This window comes from Abramis brama (genome assembly GCF_963993115.1).
Source record: "Abramis brama genome assembly, chromosome: 17".
Lineage (NCBI taxonomy): Eukaryota > Metazoa > Chordata > Actinopteri > Cypriniformes > Leuciscidae > Abramis > Abramis brama.
In genome coordinates, this window is record NC_139979.1 from 5,960,275 (window position 1) to 5,980,316 (window position 20,042).

Sequence of the window (20,042 nt, forward strand, 5' to 3'; positions counted from 1 at the left end):
TTGAGTTTGAATTTAAAGTTTATCCACTTACATGAGTGGATGTCTTTCCTGAGGACCCAGAATTCAGAGTTATCCTCAAATCTGATCAAACAGCACTGCTTGACACTGTCCACCTGAAAAATAAATGCAATACAGTTAAATATCACATTTAAAAAAAAAATAGTACTACACTGATTTAAAAAAAAAAAAAAAGCACAGCAAAGTCACAGTTTAAAACTTGTTCTTTCCCTCTCTCTGCTAGTGTCTCTTTCTCTCTTCCAGACAAACTTTGAGAAAAAGAAAGAACAAACTTACTCGTTTGACATTGCCAAGGTACAAAAGTCCATCGCTCCACCTGGCTAAAACATCCTCTCCTTCACTGACTCCCCCCATCCTGAAGAGCGCGGGAAAGAAAGATCAAAAAAAGATCCAGAGAGGTTAAAATGTGTTTCCACACAAGCAAACAGCAGCAGCCTAAAGGGTTAAACTCTGTGCATAGCGACAGTATACAGTACAGTAGGATAAATGATGAAGAGTCAATGCACATTGCAGTACCACACATGATCAAAAACACTGGCTGCCATATGCAACGAACCATAATATATGCAGATGCCAACAATGCATGAAAGAGCGCACAATTGATTGCATGCAAAATGCATGCATGGCAGATGTGCGTAATCAATGCACACAACTCATCAGAGCAGACACACATGATGGCACGCGCATGCACATATCAATTAACACGCATGACAGATCATACGTGGACGGGATGTACCTGTGTTAAGTGTTCTGCTCTGCTGGGGTCACAGAGACGGGGAAGAGATGTCAGACTCACATGAAATGCCTGATGCCCGGTGTTGTTCTCCGTCTCAATCACTGTCCCGAATAATCGGCGCGTTTGGAGAGTCGCGGTGGATCAAACGCGCGTCACTCAAGCCGTCAGTGCGCAACCGTCTGTCCGTCCGTCTTTCTCTCTGTCTGTCGGGACATGTTCCCAGCCCTCCTCTGTCTCTCGGATGATGCTATCAAGCGTGTTTATCAGGGAAGCGGCATGAGAATCAGCCCGAGAGAGACGCCATCATAATCTCTGCCTCTCTCTCTGTCTCTCCTTCGACTTGTTGTGACGCAGACATAAAACACAGGGAGATGGAGAGGGAGGGAGATCCTGAAAACACCTTTACATCTGTACGACTGACCGACATCCCACCGGATTGAAAGCCGGCACGACCACCTGCGCCCGACCCCACAGCCGCTCGGCCACTGCGCACACGCACAGGCAGCGGATCATTAGGGAAAGTTTGGGGATGTAATTAGTCCAGCAGAGCCGCGCCGTGGACTTTTTGGACCGGAGAAAGTTTGAAAATGCCCTTGGGTGCCGGCAAAAAAAAAAATGTGGCAACGCGGTTACGCGCAGCTCTTCTTGAACAATTCATGGAAAATGTTTGAACCTGCGTCATAAAAAAACACAATTTTAACCGATATGAGGGTTGAGCGGGAATACAATGATGATAAATTATAAATAAATCAGTGAGGGTAAATAATAATAATACAAAATACAAGAAAGAGACGCTTATTTACACAATATTTATTTAAAGGAAAATGTTAGGTTAGCCTACATGATAAAATGAAACACAAAAATGTTAGTGCAATATATAATATATTATTATCAATAAATTATACATTTATATATATATATATATTATTAGTGCTGTCAAATCGCATCTAACATAAAAGTAGATGTAGAAGTAGATGTATATTAGATACAAATTTAATAATTTATTTATTTATTATTTGTAAATAATAATTTATTTACCACTTAAACCATGGTGGTCGATTAAGACAGTTAAGTCAGGGTATCAGATAAATGTGCTTCAGCTACTTTGATTTTTTATTTATTACTATATTATTATTTCAGTTATATAATATTATTTTACATACAATATACAGGCGAAATAACTCAGATCACTCTTTTTTACATTTTTATCCTCTTGCAGACGAAATTTGTTTCATGTTGCAAAACAGCCGACTGGTAACACAAGTAAATGAGATAGATCAAAACAAAACAAAATCATGACATATCAAACACGACTGTGTAACACATATTGTGTGATGATGGTAGTGCAGGAATGTTCAAAATGGCCTCTGGCGTGTCTTTTGTAAAGCGCTTTTCTGAGAGTCCAGCAGGGGGCGCAAACACAAAAGATGCAAAGAGACTGGCTTCGTTTGTTCCTTTGTCAAATTACAGCTAACTCAAAACAGTCTGCATTTAGTAGGCTACCTATTAGATTCTTTCTAACATAGTGATTCTTCATACAGACATGAAAGAGTTTTGGGTAACACATATCTTTTGTATAATAAGTTGCCATGCCATTTAGAGAGCAGGCCTAAAGAGCTTGATAGGAGTGATAAATTATTCATAAACACTGTTTTAATTAGTCCACTCCAACGAATTGAATGCATAGCTCACATTACCAATGCTTTTATTCACCATAACATCCTTTTAATAAACACAGAAATCTCCCAGAGATGCTGAAGTCCTGCATAGGCTAACACACACAGCTTCTAACTCCATAACAGATGGATAGTGACAAACTCAGGGTCACAATATGGTTTCTTGTGCATGTACAGTCGCTTTGTTTTAGAGTGGAAAATTATGAGCTTATTCATAAACACATAATTTAAAACCTGTTGTAATTTCCAGACATTTATTGTTAGAATAAACAAAACATGTAAGAAGTGCTTAAACAAACACATAAGGTAATTCTATAGTTTTTCTGAATCCCCTTGGGCTGCTAATTTATGCCATATGTGGAGCACTGTAGCTGGAAATAAATGATAATAGACTGTAGTATGATGTTTATTTGGTGGCTAAAGCAATTGATTGTTTTCCACTGCACTGTTTACTTGCATGCTATTTTTTGTCCTTATTTTTGTAGTCTTCTCTTCAAGGCTCTGCCATAAAAATATTGCAAGGTCAGTGGAGTCCACAGCTGACACTCTGCTCAAGGATTAGCTTTAAATAATCACCCCGCTAGGAACTGCCAAGCCATTCAAAAGCATTAATCATTTACATCAAAACTTCAACACCACTGGCCACTTAAAATTCAGGCCGTGAAACAACACCAGGTAATAAAATACAACCTTGACAACGTGTGAGGGTACACACACACACTCACAACACGCATACACAGAGCTAAATGGGACTACTTATTGACATATTCTTCATAAATAAAGCTAATATTTATAATGTGGTTGGGTAGTTGCAACATAACATCAAAATAAAGATATTAGGTTAAAATTTATATAGGCTGAGTAAGAGCATTTATGCAAGTTTTTTCTTTTTTCTCATTTCTTTTAAGATTTTCATTCACTCTTGTCCAGTTCACTTAAATAGTCCTATTGTACTAATTATGAAAATACTAAATGAAATATACAGAGTCTACGTAGTCCCTCAATTAACATGAGGTCATAAAACCATAATTTTATAATAATTATATAACAAATGAGACAATCAGTTATTGGACAAATAGTTACAGGAATAGTTATAATTGCAAAAAAAAAAAACACAAATTATATTTTAAATAATATTATTTTGAGTGAATATAGTATGAGTGAATATATGAATGAGGGAAATAAAGTGGCTGGAGGAGCAGCTAAAAATTAAGTAACACTTCATTTTAAGGTGATGTAGTTACACATTACTACATGCATAATTACAAGTAACTAACCCTAAATCAAACCCTAACTCTATAGTAAGTACATGTAGTTAATACATGTAGTTAATAATTAATATTACTCCGTAGTACTTATTTGAATAAGTACAACTACGTCACCTTAAAATAAAGTGTAACTCATCATTAAAAAATAAAATTATTTTATTTCAGATGAACGAGGGAAATAAAGTGGCTGGAGTAGCATAAATATTTGCAAAATAACTGCAAAAAATAAATGATATTTAAAAATATATATTTTTTTTTTATTCAAATGGTTGAGAGGAAAAAAGTGGATAGAGTAGCGGTGCAACATAAAATAAAATAAAGGTAATCGCAAAATAACATGTAAATGATATTTTAAAATTAAAATGATTTTAGTAGGCCTACAGATGAATGAGGAATATAAAGTGACAGGAGTAAAGCAGCAAAATAAAAGTAAAAATGTATATAATAAAATAAGTAAGTAATTGCAAAAAAACCCAAAAAAAAACATAGATGATCATTTAAAATAAAATTATTTTATTCCAGATGAATGATGGAAATAAAGTGGCTGGAGTGGCAGCAAAATAAAAAAAAAAAAAAAAAAAAAATATTATATTTAAAAATAAAATATTTTTTATTCAAATGGTTGAGAGGAAAAAAAGTGGATAAAGTAGCAGTGCAACACAAAATAAAATAAAAGTAAATGCATAACATAAAAAAAAAAAATATTACAGATGATATAGGCTATATATTATTTTGCATATATATATATATATATATATATATATATATATATATATATATATATATATATATATATAAAGTAGGGCAAAATAAAACAAAAAAATATGTGGTTAATAAAAGAACATGAAGTAGAGTAACTATGCAGAGCGTCAAAAATAAAGACTGCATGTATGTGTTGCACTGGGAGCGTTCTGTCGCGACGCGTCCGGTGTGTAGATCAGCGACGCTGCTGTGAATGCTGTGAACTGAAGAAGCTCTGAATTTACCGGGCAACGCTTCTCATCAGTGCGTCCAGCCAATGACCAAACGCGCTGGAGCAACAGCAGGAACTGCGCCCAACGTCACCAGCGCACTGAGCGCACTGAACGCAGACCTCACCAACGCTCAGCTCGCAGCCTTCATCGGCCCGATAAGCGTTGACGGGCGAAGCAGGAGAGGAGAGATATGGAGGCACAGCAACTCTGACTTCCGAGGAATCTACACGCAGGGGCGGATGGACGTGAGCTCGCTCTCCTAACAGGTATTTGTGCGCTTCGGTCTGGTGAGATCGCGCAGAGGTGTTTTGTACCTACGAACGTAGAGAGAGGATGTGCTGCTGTCCTGTATGAGGGCTGTTACAAACTGTAAGTTCACGAGAGAAAAGTCATTAGTAAAAGCGTGCGAGACGTACTTTGAGCTGACATTAAATGCCATTATTTGGAAATTTGTTCTGTAACGTTACTTCCCTGTTAGATTCAGTAAACTGGAAATAACGCAGTTAAGCTGAGAGCTTTACGCAGGGTTAGGGACAGATGAAAGAAAGCTTTATTTTCCTGTTAGGTTTGACCCAATTCAGTCTTGTTTTGCACACTAATACATGTTTATCCCTGACTAGTGAATAGATGCATTCAAAAGAGCAGTTAAAAATGTGTCTTGTTTATGAACTTGCACTTGTTTGAAAGACCTTAAAGATTTTGGTTATTGTTGTTTGTATATGACAATGGCACTGAGTTTGATGGTGAGCTGCGCTCTTCCATCCGTCTCTTCCTGAAAGAGATCTCTATCTGAAGCCTAATATAAATACCAGTGAGGGAAAGGAGACGAGGCAAGGGAGGGACCTGAATTCAAATTTGAAGTCGTCTCTCGGCAAAGGGAAATGTAAATGATGAAAACAAATGATCTACCAGGACGAATGACTCCCTGTTGCTGCTTGTTCCTCTCCAACTGACCTCAGTTTTCTTTGTTATGGGCCAGCGGCACCATCATGCTCCCCCGTAGTATGAGAACATCTGGAGTCGAGCTGCCCGGAGTGGGTTCGAGAGAAGTGCCTCTCATTGGGTATCGACCCCTACAGCCAGAGGTCGACGGACCTCCGGATCAGCTGTGGAAGGAGAATGAAAACAGGGATGCAGATCACACGCAGGTAAGATGGCAACGATGTCATGATTCACTCCTTATCATCATTAATATATTATAATAATATTATGAGGGATCAGGAGGAGATGTCACACCTTTGGAAGGATCTAATCAATACAGGAATATGTAAAAATGGACAGTAAGTACAGCTGCGTCTGTCTAACCTGCAGGGAGAATGTAAAATCAATGCTTACTAAGAGGACAATGTGCTTAGAAATGAAAAACAAAAGTGAAAAAAAGGCTTGTGGTCAGTAAGCTTTTTTAAAGAAATTACCGTAATACTTTTATTCAGCAAGGATGTGACAGTATAAATTCAAATAAAATAAATTCAACTTCAAATAAATGCTGTTCTTTTGAACGTTCTATGCATCAAAGCATCTTGAAATTATTACGGTTTCCACAAAAATATTGAAGGTAAGGTAGACAATGTTTTTTTTTTTAAACTATCGCTGCATCTGAATATGCCTTCTTCCATACTATAAAGTACGCAAAAAAACAGTATGTGAGCCAAGTAGTATGTCCGAATTCATAGCATTCATAAAACAGTAGGAGAAAAATACCCAAATGATTTATTATTACTTCTGGCGAGATTCTGAAGTGTGCATACGATGGAAACTTTACTATCCCATGAGGCCACGGGAGAGAATTTGTGAATGGAGGTGAAGCAGCGCAACTGATGCCGTAGGTCACATGACAGTAACAACATGGCGGATGAAGTACGTCTGACATTCATTCATACTACACACATTCATACTGTATACTGTATATATACACTGCCTGGACAAAAAAGTCGCTATTTGGATTTCAAATGCTTAAGAGTCTATGATTTGATCATTATTGCAGTGATTATTATGTTTCTAGGAAGACACATCATGGCCATATTCCAAAATGACAATGTCAAGATTCATCAGCAATCAGCCTGATGAATCTTGACATTGTCATCCTGGAATATGGCCATGATGTGTCTTCCTACATGGTTGTTTAAGAAACGAAAAGCTACACACTCCATCAATTAGGGTTTTGGCAAACATATAACATGCTAGAAACATAATAATCACTGCAAAAATGATCCAATCATAGACTCTTAAGCATTTGCCTATTTAAATCATAAAAACAATTTTTTTTTTTTTTTTTAAATAAGTTTCAAACCCAACGTAGTACCCACTATACAGTATGTGATTTTGGATGCGGCATATATCATTATCGTTACCGTTACCGTTACAGTTATCGTCCTTGGTGTGAACAGTATTTTAAATAACCGGTATTTTTTACACCCATATTTACACAAAAGGGGCATTTTAGTCAGCTTCTAGGACATTTTTGCATTTTAAAGTTCTGGTTAATTTTTAACCTTGGTTACAGCACATGAATACAACCAACAACAACATAATTACTACCAAAGTGAGACATATTTCTTGGATCAGGTCTTCCTTATTGGGTTTTCTTGCTTACCCGTACAATTGCGTTTCTATGCCTGAGAGAAAGGCACACATTTATCATACAGTACATATGTTTTGTCTTACTGAATGCATTGGTGTTTTGTGTCTTAGATCAACTTTCACTTGTGTATTAAACCTTGAAACAGGATATTTAGCTGAGTTGTGACCCTTTCACTTAGTGTTTTCATCTGAAGTGTTGAATGCTTGTTCTCATGAGACATATAATCATAAGGAAACTGAAGCTACAGTTGGTTGGTGCTTTTGGTTTGACTGAAGGAGACAGTAACAAGCTGCAAATGTTCGTTTAAAGGGGATCTATTACAAAACTAACTGTGGTGATGTAAAGAGGCCAGACTGAAAGTTAATAAAATTCAATTCACTCATCTGGTGCTCTCCGATTGACCTGCTTTGTGTTTGTTTTAGCCTGAACAGTTTTGTTTTAGAAGTACTACGGGGTGGTGAGTTTCTTATCAGTCTAAGGCAAAAGCTCTCGTGCACAGCTGATTGTGACCCCACCTGGTATTCTCTCATGCTCTGTTTATACACCGTCAGCTGCTGCAGGCGGGCTTGAGATTACATAAGTAGCTTACATACATATCAAGTGTTTCCTTAAAACCAAAGGAGCTTTCAAATTAGCCACGGCCACTTATTATACACTTTATTAAAGGGGTCATGAATTGAGAAATCAGATTTCCCTTGATCTTTTGGATCTATAAAAATATCCTGCAACTGAAAACTTCCCTGTTAGTTCAAAAACAGCTTTTATTGGAGCTGAGATCAGAAAAGACTCGTTTCGGATTTTGTCACATTATGACGTCATAGTGCGATGAAAGAGGAAGATCAATGCCTACTTCTACATCATTGCCTCTTTAGCCCCGCCCACCGGTTTGCGCATATCATGTAGTAGTAAATACGAGAAACAGGAACACTCCAGCAATAAAACGATCGAGACGCCTCCGAGGATTACAAGACGTTTTGAAGTGGCCAGTTGTGGAAAAACACAGTGCCTTCCTTGTGATCCTAACATTAAGAAAGCTTGGAGGAATTTTATTTTTTAACGATGACTTAACGTTCCAGTCATCGCATCAGTAAGACATTGTTTCGTTTGTTCGCTTCATTTTACTGTGGATTCGTTTTTAAACAAGACACAGTTTGACGCAGGCTTTTCAGTGAGACTGCCATCTGCACTGGATCCGAAAGCAATGTCGCAACACACAAGTGTGAGTAACAGTTTGCTTTGTCTGATACAGATCGTTTGATATGTGCTGAGTATTTATACTGTAGCGCCGCAGTTAAACTGTGAATAGTTGTGATATGCTGTTCTTTCCTTTGCTTTATCATTTATGTGGTTATAGCGTTGGATTATCGGATGCGGAAGAAAGCACGTAGAGAACGTTTTGATCGAAGCCAATCGCTGTAATTCTGAATAAAAGCTTCAGTGAGCGAAATCCGTCTTGTCATCAGTAAGACATTATTACACGTTTCATTTTACTTAAAACATGATGATACTGCAAATGACAATGTTTACGTTTTTCACTTTATCGAAAGGATGAACTATGATTAGCCTACAATATAACAACGACAGTGTGACAAACAATGGTACATTCAGTCATAATTCCGTAATAGTAATAGAGTTATTATTATTATAAGTAATAGAAAGTAATAGAATTATTAAATAAGTCATAGAATTATTATTATTATTCATAATAAATCAAATGATAACATAATTATATATGTAAAAAATAATGACATGTGTGTGTGTGTGTATATATATATATATATATATATATATATATATATATAACATAATAAACACAGCATACATATATATATATATATATATATATATACATATATACATATACACACACACACACATATATATATATATATATTATATATCTATATATATATGAAGAGTTCAGATGCAAAAGCCTCTAAGTGCCATCTGAAATTTTCTTCTAGAATAATCATTTTTATCAAGCTCGTATAATTAAGTTCAGTAGTTTCACTTAAATGACAATTAATAGGTCATTTTCATTGCTATTTAAGTGAATTTACTGAACTTAAATATACGAGCTTGATAAAAATGATCATTCAAGAAGAAAATTTCAGATGGCACTTAGAGGCACTTATATATGGCACTTTGTTTATATATATATATATATATATATATATATATATATATATATATATATAAACAAAATTATATATAAAATAAACATATGAATTAAGTAAACAGTGCTTTTTATTTCATTATTATTATTAAAATGACAACATAATTATATATATAAATAAAATAATTACATAATTATATATAATTATATAACAAATAAAATAATCAGAATATATATAAATTGTATATAAATAAACAAATTAAGTAAACAGTGCTTTTTATTTAATTATCATCATCATCATCATCATTATTATTAAAAAACACAAGTAGTATTCAAGCATTCTTTTCACAGCATTTAAATTATTAATATAAAGTATGTTTATTATTTATTTAATAATAATCATTTATTGTTATTGATTTAATATATATTTATATATCAGATCAAGTATGTCAAGTATAAAAAACAGTGCTTTTTCTTTAATATAACTGAATGAACATATAATATATATAATTGTAGTATTGACTTATATTGGGGAGAACCCAATTGAGGAAATCAACAATCTGTCATTGAAAAACCCATATTGATCAACAACAACAACTAATCTGAATATTGAGCATGTGTCTGTGTCTATGATAGTCAAGGCCCTGGACTTTTTTCTTGTCACAACATCCTGAGTATTGACTAGAAATTGCAACACCAAGGTAAAACTCATTCAACACTTGGATTCCCCGGTCTAAAAACAGAAGCCCCGCTGGCTCATACAGTTCACTGTAGTAACTTCCCTCCTGTACAGGTCACATGACCAGCTCACAGCTCTTTGGTAAATAATGCAAAAGTCCACTACGAATCACACTGGCTCTTTTGTAGAGACTTGCTCAGATGACACAAAAGCAAGGCCAGAGTAGTCTCAACAGGATGAAACTAGATCCGGCCCTTTCTTGATTCTTTAATGACTGTGGCAGGATGCATATGTGTAGGTCAAAATGTGTTTGCAGTCATCACCGTGCAACTTCCTTGTGTGTGTGTGTATCTGGGTGTAACATAAAAACAGAGAGAAAGAGGGAGGGAGGGAGATACGTTGAGGGTGGAGAGCTAGGAGGGCTAGATAATTGTTTAGCTAAAAACAAACCTCATCTGACCCAGTTTGTCTACAGAGGGCTCATTATGTCCCCAGAATGGCGCACAGTGGGCCACACGAAGCACCGTGTGTCACGCAGAAACGGCTGCGGGGAAATGCCAGCACTGCATCGACCAAACCTCTCAACGACAGTGTGGAAATGATTGACTGATTTCCATTAAGCTGCATTGTGATCGTCAATGGCAAGTGCTCAGAGCCAGTCACGGTGTGATTTCCATTAGCAGAGAAAGAGGAAAAGTTGGTCGATGCAGTAATAGATGAGAACAAAAGAAGAGGAGAGATAAAAGAGAGAGTGAGACGAGGTATTCATAAAGGAGGCAGAAACAATAGGTCTCTGTAAATGGCTCCCTTGTGATGTATTTACGATGCGTTTCAGTGAGAATGCAGCCAGCAGAGACTTATAAGGTTTTTAACGTCTGGGAGGTATAGTCGCATTAGCAGGGGAGAACAGGGGCATTTTCATTCATAACTCACTGACTACTCCGAATGTACCCGTCCTAAGGATGGCCCTGATTGCTATTCTAATTAATATCCATTCATTTTTTCCCTCACTGTTGTCAGTCAGGAATAATATGTTTTTAAAGGGATAGTTCACCCGTGAATTAACCGTATTAAGGACTCAAATACAGTATTGACAACAGTATGAACGTGGCATGTCATCATCACGTTGACCTGTTTGTTACTAAAAGAAAATGTGTTTGTTTACTATTGCCTTCTGTTACAATTGGCCCAATCTCCCCTACTGAGGAGCAGAGAGCATAGTAAACACAGAGCAGCTTATATTGTCTCGGGAAATTCTATAGAGGTTTTCTTGTTCACCCTCCCCTGAGGCTAACGCTTGTGAATACAGAGACTAAAAGCGTTTGACGGGGAGAGTAAGAGTGTGTGTGGGGGGAGGAAGGGCAGCATGACATGACAGCATGTCCTGTTTCCTGTGTTTGTCCAGTTATTATGCACTTCCTGCTGCCCGAGAAAAGACATGGAAACTCAAAGCCGGTTTAACCTAAAGGCGAAACACAAAGTTTCCAAACGTACCCAAGAGTGAGTGTGGATTTCACAACATTATATTAACAGCTACTGTAAAAGTGTGTGTGTTAATGAGCTGATGAGGTTAATGCCAAACCTGACTCAGAGAGGATTGGTAAATGGTATCGAAATGAAGAAGTTTTGCACCTTGTGTTGCATATATCAAAGAAGGACTCAGTATAACAAAGCAAATACACCAACCTAATTATCTACAAAATGCAAAGGCAAGTATCACTATTATCATTGGGCCTCATTCACCAACGGCTTCCTAAGAATTTTCTTAACTTTGTACTTAATAAATTTCCTAAGAAAAGTCTACGTCGGATTCATGACATTCTTAAACAACAGAATTGTTCACACCTGTGTTCTCACGTCTTTGTAATTGAAAGCGCGTGCCAGTTGTTCCTAATTAGCATAAGAAAACACCCCTCAAATTTTTCAACAAATGATCAGAAATATATTACAGCAAAATACTATCATTGTAAACGACTGTAAAATAAATTGACATGCAGCTCGTTCCATTTGTGCTACAAACGTGAATGATAACTAAAATTATGCTTCTACACAGAAACTAGTATATACATATAATACACAGAAATATATATGCATATATATATACACACATATATTATATATATATATATATGTGTGTGTGTGTATATACACACAGAGACTTTTATGTTAGATGCAATTATTCACGATCGATTTGACTGCACTATCATAAAGTTTAGATATGTTTACAAAAAACAACAACATCCTAGTAACAAAATATGCTTAAATTTCTTAAAACACACTAGAACTGTCTAAAACACCTTAGAAACTGCACAGCAATGCCTTGGCAACAACCCAGAATCCATAGCAACATGCTAGAAACCACTCAGAACACCTGCACCTGCATAGCAACACACTAAAACTATTTAAAACACCCTAGAAACTGCATAGCAATGCATTGGCAACCACCCAGATTCTGAATGGTTTCCAGCATGCTGCTTTGAAGATTGCTATACATTCTGGGCAGTCGCCAGGGTGTTGCTATGCTACAAATTGCAAAGCAGCATCTTGGCAACCACCAATCCACATACAGTAGCAACATGCTAGAAACAAAACAGAGCACTCTAGCAACTGCATAGCAACACACTACAACTACTTAAAAACCTCAGAAACTGCATAGCAATGCCTTAGCAACAACCGCCCAGGGGTGCGTTTCCCGAAAGCATCGTTGGCCAACTATGGTCGCAAGTTGCGTCGTTACCAATAGAGTTCAATGGACATTGCGATGAACTTGCGACCATAGTTGGCCAACGATGCTTTCGGGAAACGCACCCCACATTCGGAGTGGATTTTAGCAGATTGCTATACGTTCTAGATGGTTTCCAAGGTGTTGCTATCCTACAAACTTCAGAGCAACACCTAGAAACTGCACAGCAACAATAAAAAACACTCATAAAACCCTAGCAATTGCATAGCAACACCCTGACAACCACACATAACACCATTAACATTGTGGCAGAGAGCTTTTCATGGGTTCTTCAGACTATTTAAATTAACTATATTATATAAACTATATATAACTACAAACTATTATATATTTTTTTTGAATGAGATGGATCTTTCACCTTTTTAATCAAACACCCATACACAACAATTGCAGGAAAAAAAAGACAAAAAAAAAAAAAAAAACCTACATTGAGGTGATCTCAAGGGATTTGTTTCAGCCAAATTTCAGTTCAGCTTAGACTAATATAACTTTATGTCTGTGGTTCACCTGTGGCAGTGGCTCACAGCGTCAGCTGAAATATGGAACTCATCTGTTTCATTACATATAAACAACACTATAATATATAGAAATTGGGTTGTAATGAGCGTGGTCGATGCACATCGCCCTCAGGACTGCATAAAGTGTAACCAAAGCCCTTACACCTGCGCAGCATGTCACCCTCTTTATGTCAATATGTGCTTTTGGCCGAGTATCCCTTTTAGATAAACAGGTGTTGCCTTGTGTTTTATTAGCAGCCATTTGTCATGTCACGCATTGCTTTTTAAAGAAGATCTCTTTTAAGATCAGGCGTAGAACGATGGCTGTTTTACATACAGCAGTAGACACAAAGGTTGCCATTCTTGAAATCTGAAGCAATACAGTCGTGTATATTTATTTACTCCGGCTTCATTCATTGCTTTAAACTTCGCCAAACAGGTTTATCAAGCATTTGTCTACATGTTTAACGAACAGCATGAGACCTAACAGTCATATTTCCCCCCAAAATCAAAATAAGTACTCATATTTGCATAAAGAAAAGAAAACCTATTTTTAGGATCATTTAGATTTTTTTTTACATTATTTGCATGACAAAATAACATTAATGTATTATATTTTTCCATATCATATTATATTTTTTATTTATATATATATATATATATATATATTATAATTATAATTATTTTCCCCCAAAATCAAAATAAGGACTTAAATTACTTATGTGCATAAAGAAAAGGAAGACTCTTTTTGTGATTTCTTTGCATTGACATTATTTTCATGATTGTGTGTGTGTGTGTGTATATATATATATATATATATATATATATATATATACACATGTACAGTATAGTGCATGATTTACATGGACTATTGTTATGCTTTTATGCTACTTTTTATGCTCTTTTTTTACACTTTCACTGTATGGAAGAAAAAAGTGTGAACATTATGTAAAATATCTGCATATATTTGCATTCCATAAAATAAATAATAATATATAATGTCAACCAAAAAAAATAATGCAAAAAATCTTGGTCCTAAAATAGACTTAAGTTAGGGTAAATGTACATTTTGATTTTGAGGTGAAATATGACCCAGAGGTTTTGTGATTCACCCTTGAATGAATGGAGGAGGAAGAGAGATATTGTGGTGCGAGTCTGTAACAGGAGTGCCCTTGTGACGTGTGTGTGTGTGTGTGTGTGTGTGTAGAGGGGGTTGGCCTAGCGACAAGCTCAGGTGTGTTTGAACGGCTCCATAACAGAGAGAGTGAGATTGGAGCAGGGAAGACAGATTGACTAAGAATCTCACCGAATGAAATCAACACCCATCTAAGAACAGAAGCTAGAAAAACAGATTAAATCGAACAGATGAAAAGGCCTGAAGAAAATGCAGTTTTCCGGCAAACTCTAAAGATTTCAAGGAAGTTGGCAAATTTCTGCCTGTCTGGACTTGCTGAGTTGAAGGTAGCATGTTTCCTTGTGTTGTTTTTCAATTTGTGGCACACACAACACTGAATGATTTTGAGCAAGAGAACTGGAACGGTGGTAATGTTTGGTTTGCTTAGGGTTATGGCTTTCTTTAAGTATCTTGTGTGCTTTGAAACAATTTAGCAATTAATGCACAGGCAAAATAGCTGCTTTTTTGAGTAAAGATTTTAAATTTGTATTCAAATTGAACATTGATCTTAGAAAGTTATCAATGTGTGTCAGTCTTCCGCAAAGCATATGGACGTCTCAGACACTTACTCATAACCTTGTCACTGGGTTTGTTTTTGGCCGTTGCCTCATGCATTTTTCATGTCGGAAAATCTCGGTCAGATGAGTTGACTAAATCAAAAGCATTCGAATACACACGTCAGTTTAAGGGCTGCATGTTGTGGCAGAAGTTTGCATGAAAAGATTTCACTCCTACATTACGTTTTTATTGAAGATAACATGTAAATGTGATGCCTCAGAGCATTTAGGGTTTAAATGTCAAACCAGACACATTGTACCATTCATGCTTACCTTGCTTTGAATGCAGCCGTTGTGTTTGGCTACATCTAATAGCACAGCTGAATAACTGGGCTGATATTTAGCCATTTCGAGATGAGGTTGAGTGCATCCTGACCAGCTCAACCAATGGTGTTAGTTTGGGGTGGGACAATCTATTTGTCCAACCAATGGGAGATGTGGGGAGTTGTTCTGGAAACCTGTCGGAAAACAATCAGTTTTCACACTTGTAATTTATGTGATTGTTTAATCTCAATAATTAATTTTGCTACATGTTTGCATTTCCAGTCTAAACAGTGTTTAAATTCAAAATCTATGATGCACTTACATTTTCTGTCTGTGTTCTATTAGGGGGATCCATCCCCAATGAAGACCACATGGTACTGTCCACTGGACCTGGTGAGACTATTTTTTTTTTCTTTTTTTTTTTCTTTATTTTTTTGGTTGGCTGTTCACATTGTTTAAAAAAAAAAGAATTTGGCCAATATCAGATTCAAGTGTGAATTGATCACAGACCCGCTGACCCGCATGCGCAAGAGAAAAATAACATGATGGTGCATAGCACTCAGTCGGAACGTAGCCTAAGATATTAAAAAAGAAAAAAAGCTCTTTATTTAGCAAAGATGCATTAAATTGCTCAAAAGTGACAGTAATGTTCTATTTATTGAAGAATCATGGTTTCCACAAAACGATGAAGCAATACAACTGTTTTCAACATTGATAATGATAAGACGTTTCTTAAGCAGCAAATCAGCTTTTCTGAAGAATCATGTGACACTGAAGACTGGAGTAATGATGCTGAGTAAATTCAGCTTTGCATCACAGGAATAAATTACATTTCAAAATATATTCAAATAGAAAACAGCTAATTTAAACTGTAATAATATTTTACAATATAAGAAACTTCTTTCAAAAACATTTAAAAAAATTACCAAGCCCAGACTTCTGACTGGTAGTGGTATGTCTGTGCAATAATGATTATTGATTACTTTTGGATTACAGTTGTGTATTCATTTAAATAGTTTTTTTCCACACCAGGATATTAGCATTTGTTATTACAGTAATTTATTGCAGATTAAAATGGCAAGCAAAAACAAAACAAATTGTGATTGATCAGTGAAGTGGACAAGTCTTGGCCAAAATAAACTGCCAACTAGAGCAGACTTTAATCAAAAGTTTGGCTATACAAGACAAACAATTCTTGCAAGGAGCAAACAATACGTTTTTATTAATATGACCCAGAGTAAGGCTCTTAACCCCAAGATCTTCTTATAAGTGTACTGAAAGTCACTTTGGATAAAAATATTAGGAAAATGACTGCTTACTTACTCTGATCTCTCTCTGGTTCAGTCCACTGTGTCTGAAATGAAGGAAGACGGTATCATCTACACTGTGGTGGTGAAACAAGGGCACGATTCCCCCACCGTCCCACGGGTAAGTCCCATCTTCCTGAGTGAGGCTCAATGCTGTGTCATCCAGAAGTTCTGTCCTGACGTCTTCACCCCTCTGTTCCCACAGTCCACAGCGTCCCGTTCTCAGCACGTCAAAGCAGGGACCGAGGAAAAGCTGGTCCTCCATCTCCTTCATTCCTTCTCCATGGGCGACTCCTCCTTCATCTCCATCTTCTTCTCCACCTATCGCACCTTCACCTCCACCCAGAGAGTGCTGGACATTCTGATTGACAGGTAAAGCACCTATATAGTTAGAGAAATAGTTATAAAATTATTGTCTTTCATATATCAAATACTGATGATACATTTGCAATGACAGTTGGTGATATTAAATTCAGAAACATATACAGTAAACAAAACTAAGATCAGTTGTGTGATCCTTTCTTGTTTTGTAATGTCTTGCAGCATTAGTCATGTCTTGTCATGTGAATGGGGAAGAAACGAGACACTGTGTCTCTGAACAGCATAGTGCAAACATAAACATATACCCTAAAATATATAGACTAAAATGCATGTTTGAGAAGTTTTAACTGAAAGCAACTTGCACTGGCATATCTTAAAATATAAAAAATAAAAAATCATCAAATATAATCCTTTGTGTTCATTTAGTGAAAAACAGTGTGGAAAACATGCCTTCTTAATGTTTACTTATTGCATTAAACATTTTGAATCTAAACAATGACTAATATTACACACACACGCACGCATGCACACGCACACATCAACATACTAAAAACTTTTTAGATTGTTGAGCAATATCACCCAACCTTATGTACAACCCCATTTCTAGAAAGTTGGGACAATTTTTAAAATGCAATAAAATCAATTATCTGTGATTTGTCCATTCTCTTGAACCTTTATTTGCTGACAAGTACAAAGAAAAAACTTCCAATGTTTTCAATGACCAACTTGAATGTATTTTGTAAATATTAACAAATTTTGATTTAGAAATTTCTTGATTTTATTGCATTTTACAAAATTGTCCAACTTTTCTGGAAATGCAATATCACACAACTTGCAATAATATTAATATACCAATTATTTTCAGTAATAACTGACTGTACATTAACCCTTCATTTTCATATGAACTATTTTCTAGGTTGGGAAATCCTCCTGGTGAGAACAAAAGTAACACTCGTCAAATGTTCAACAAGTATGTACTACTGAACACATCAAGCTATAAACAGAAATGAATGATAGCCGGTTATGACTGTATTGTGATAGTAAAGTTACAGTATTTATGGGCATTTGCTGTGTTCAGGGCGGTGTGTACGGTGTTCAGTACATGGCTGAGTGACTATCCCGAGGACTTCCGCTCTCTGAGCGATCCCTCCTGCCTGCAGCGGATCGGCCCCCTGCTTCCAGAAGACTCCTCAGGGGCGGAAATCAGGGGCCGACTGCTGAGGATCACCGAGGAGCTGAGAGAGAAAACACTGCTGTCTGGCTCACTCTCAGGTTAGGATATTTGGCTCTTTGACAAAGGCAGTCCTTCACCGTTTGTTTGTGCGTCTGTGACAGACAGTGCAGGTTATTGTGTCACTTGCAGCATCGCAAGCTTGTCAGTCTCACTGTAAAACCACCTGTTGCAACCTGTCACAAGAAAATGGATTTCGTACCTCATATTTTCATTTTGGTGGCAGGAATGTATCGCTACATGAAGTTCTTGAGTTTTGAAATGAGGGGGGGAAATTACGTCAACAATGAGCTTTTCCTTAGTATGCAATTCTTAGATTTGATTAACTTAATTTGAATAATAATTTGAATGTCAAACTATAATTTTTATATTAAGGGTTCAAATGCTCATGGAAAACCTGGAAATCTTGGAATTTTTTAATTATTAGTGAAAAGTCATGGAAATTTATACAATCCTAAAAAGTCAAGGAAATTTCTATAGTCAAACTCATTATAATATTCTTCACTGGCTAAAAATTGTTTTGGAAGAAATTGGAAGATTAATGTGTTCTCTTATGCCAACCAAGGCTGCATTTATTTGATTAATAATACAGTAAAAACAGTAATATTTAGAAATATTATTTTAATTTAAAATTTATATTGTAATATATTTAATGTCTGTGATGCAAAGCTGTATTTTCAGCATCATTACTCCAGTCTTCAGTGTCACATGATCCTTCAGAAATCATTATAATATGCTGATTTGCTGCTCAAGAAACATTTCTTATTATTATTAATGTAGAAAACAGTTATTTTTGTGGAAACCTTGATTTTTTGCAGGAATCTTTGTTAAATTGAAAGTTCAAAGAATAGTATTTATTTGAAATATAAATCTTTTGTGGCATAAAAGTCTTTACTGTCACTTTTGACCAATTTAATGCATCTTTGCTGAATAAAAGCATTCATTTCAAAAAAAAAAAAAAAATCTTTCTGACCCCAAACCTTTTTATTTTATTAACTTTTTTCCATTTAGAAGCACATTTGCCTCTTAGCAAGCATTTCTGTTGAACTCTGACTGCTGGTTAGACAGACACAGCAGTTCTTATTGTCCACTTTGTCATATTCATTTCATACCGTATTGATCTTCTACAGATCCTACCAAAGGCGTGACATCTCCTCCTGATCCCTCGGAGTTTGATGCCACCAGCATCCTGGGGTTTCCATCCAGTGTGATCGCAGAACAGCTGACCAGGATTGAGACAGTGAGTGTGATCATACCACTCACAAACGTTACCTTTACATCTGTGGAAAAGACCAGTGATTAGTTTGATACTAGAAATAATTACTTAAAGCAAAATGTTCCACAGCTTTCCACACTTTTTGAGGGCTTTGAACATCTTAGACCTGTCTGTAATATCCTTAAATGAAATCCTTTTGTTTTTCCTTAAGGATCTGTTTCTAAAGCTGGTGCCCTATCACTGTCTGGGGTCTCTATGGTCTCAGAGAGATAAGAAGGGCCAGGAAGGAGCGTGCTGGTCGGTCAGAGCCACTATCAAGCAGTTTAATCGCTTAACGAATGCCGTCACAGCCTCGTCCTTGTGGAACACGGGTCTGAAGAGCCAACAGCGAGCAAGACTGCTGGAGAAATGGATCAGTGTTGCAGAAGTAAGAGCAGTTTAACTGTAAACTCAGACACAGACACTGATGATGTCATCAGCCAGGATAAATGACTCGCATGCGTGTGGTTTGTTTCCCAAACAGGCCTGCAGAACCAGGAAAAACTTCTCCTCACTGTACGCCATTCTATCAGCACTGCAGAGTAACCCAATCCACAGACTGAGAAAGACCTGGCATGAGACAGACAGGTATGCGTTTACTTGATGATGCATTAAAGGGATATTATTGAAGTCAACATTTATTTG

General features: G+C 36.4%; 2 protein-coding genes across 8 annotated transcripts in view; one reads left to right on the forward strand and one right to left on the reverse strand.

Moving 5' to 3' along the window:
• phf1 (PHD finger protein 1) overlaps positions 1–5,754 on the reverse strand; it is a 20,846-nt gene extending 15,092 nt beyond the window's left edge. For 3 of the 6 annotated variants that reach the window (XM_084088025.1, XM_084088022.1, XM_084088027.1), the window contains exons 1-3: positions 815–1,101; positions 295–373; positions 32–113 (exon numbers count right to left, since the gene is read on the reverse strand). In XM_084088025.1, the coding sequence (XP_083944151.1) occupies positions 32–113; positions 295–373; positions 815–816 (163 nt within the window). In that variant the 5' untranslated portion in view covers positions 817–1,101. Of the gene's footprint in view, positions 1–31; positions 114–294; positions 374–754; positions 1,102–5,626 lie in introns of those variants that run through there. The other 3 variants (XM_084088026.1, XM_084088024.1, XM_084088023.1) reach the window with 3 other exon arrangements.
• Positions 4,765–20,042, forward strand: part of rgl2 (ral guanine nucleotide dissociation stimulator-like 2) — a 24,944-nt gene continuing 9,666 nt past the window's right edge. The window contains exons 1-10 of one of the 2 annotated variants that reach the window (XM_084088020.1): positions 4,765–4,938; positions 5,652–5,820; positions 15,629–15,676; positions 16,628–16,711; positions 16,796–16,962; positions 17,828–17,881; positions 17,990–18,183; positions 19,273–19,382; positions 19,570–19,785; positions 19,882–19,985. In XM_084088020.1, coding sequence (XP_083944146.1) covers positions 5,662–5,820; positions 15,629–15,676; positions 16,628–16,711; positions 16,796–16,962; positions 17,828–17,881; positions 17,990–18,183; positions 19,273–19,382; positions 19,570–19,785; positions 19,882–19,985 — 1,136 coding nt within the window. In that variant the 5' untranslated portion in view covers positions 4,765–4,938; positions 5,652–5,661. Of the gene's footprint in view, positions 5,042–5,651; positions 5,821–15,628; positions 15,677–16,627; positions 16,712–16,795; positions 16,963–17,827; positions 17,882–17,989; positions 18,184–19,272; positions 19,383–19,569; positions 19,786–19,881; positions 19,986–20,042 lie in introns of both variants that reach the window. The other variant, XM_084088021.1, reaches the window with a different exon arrangement.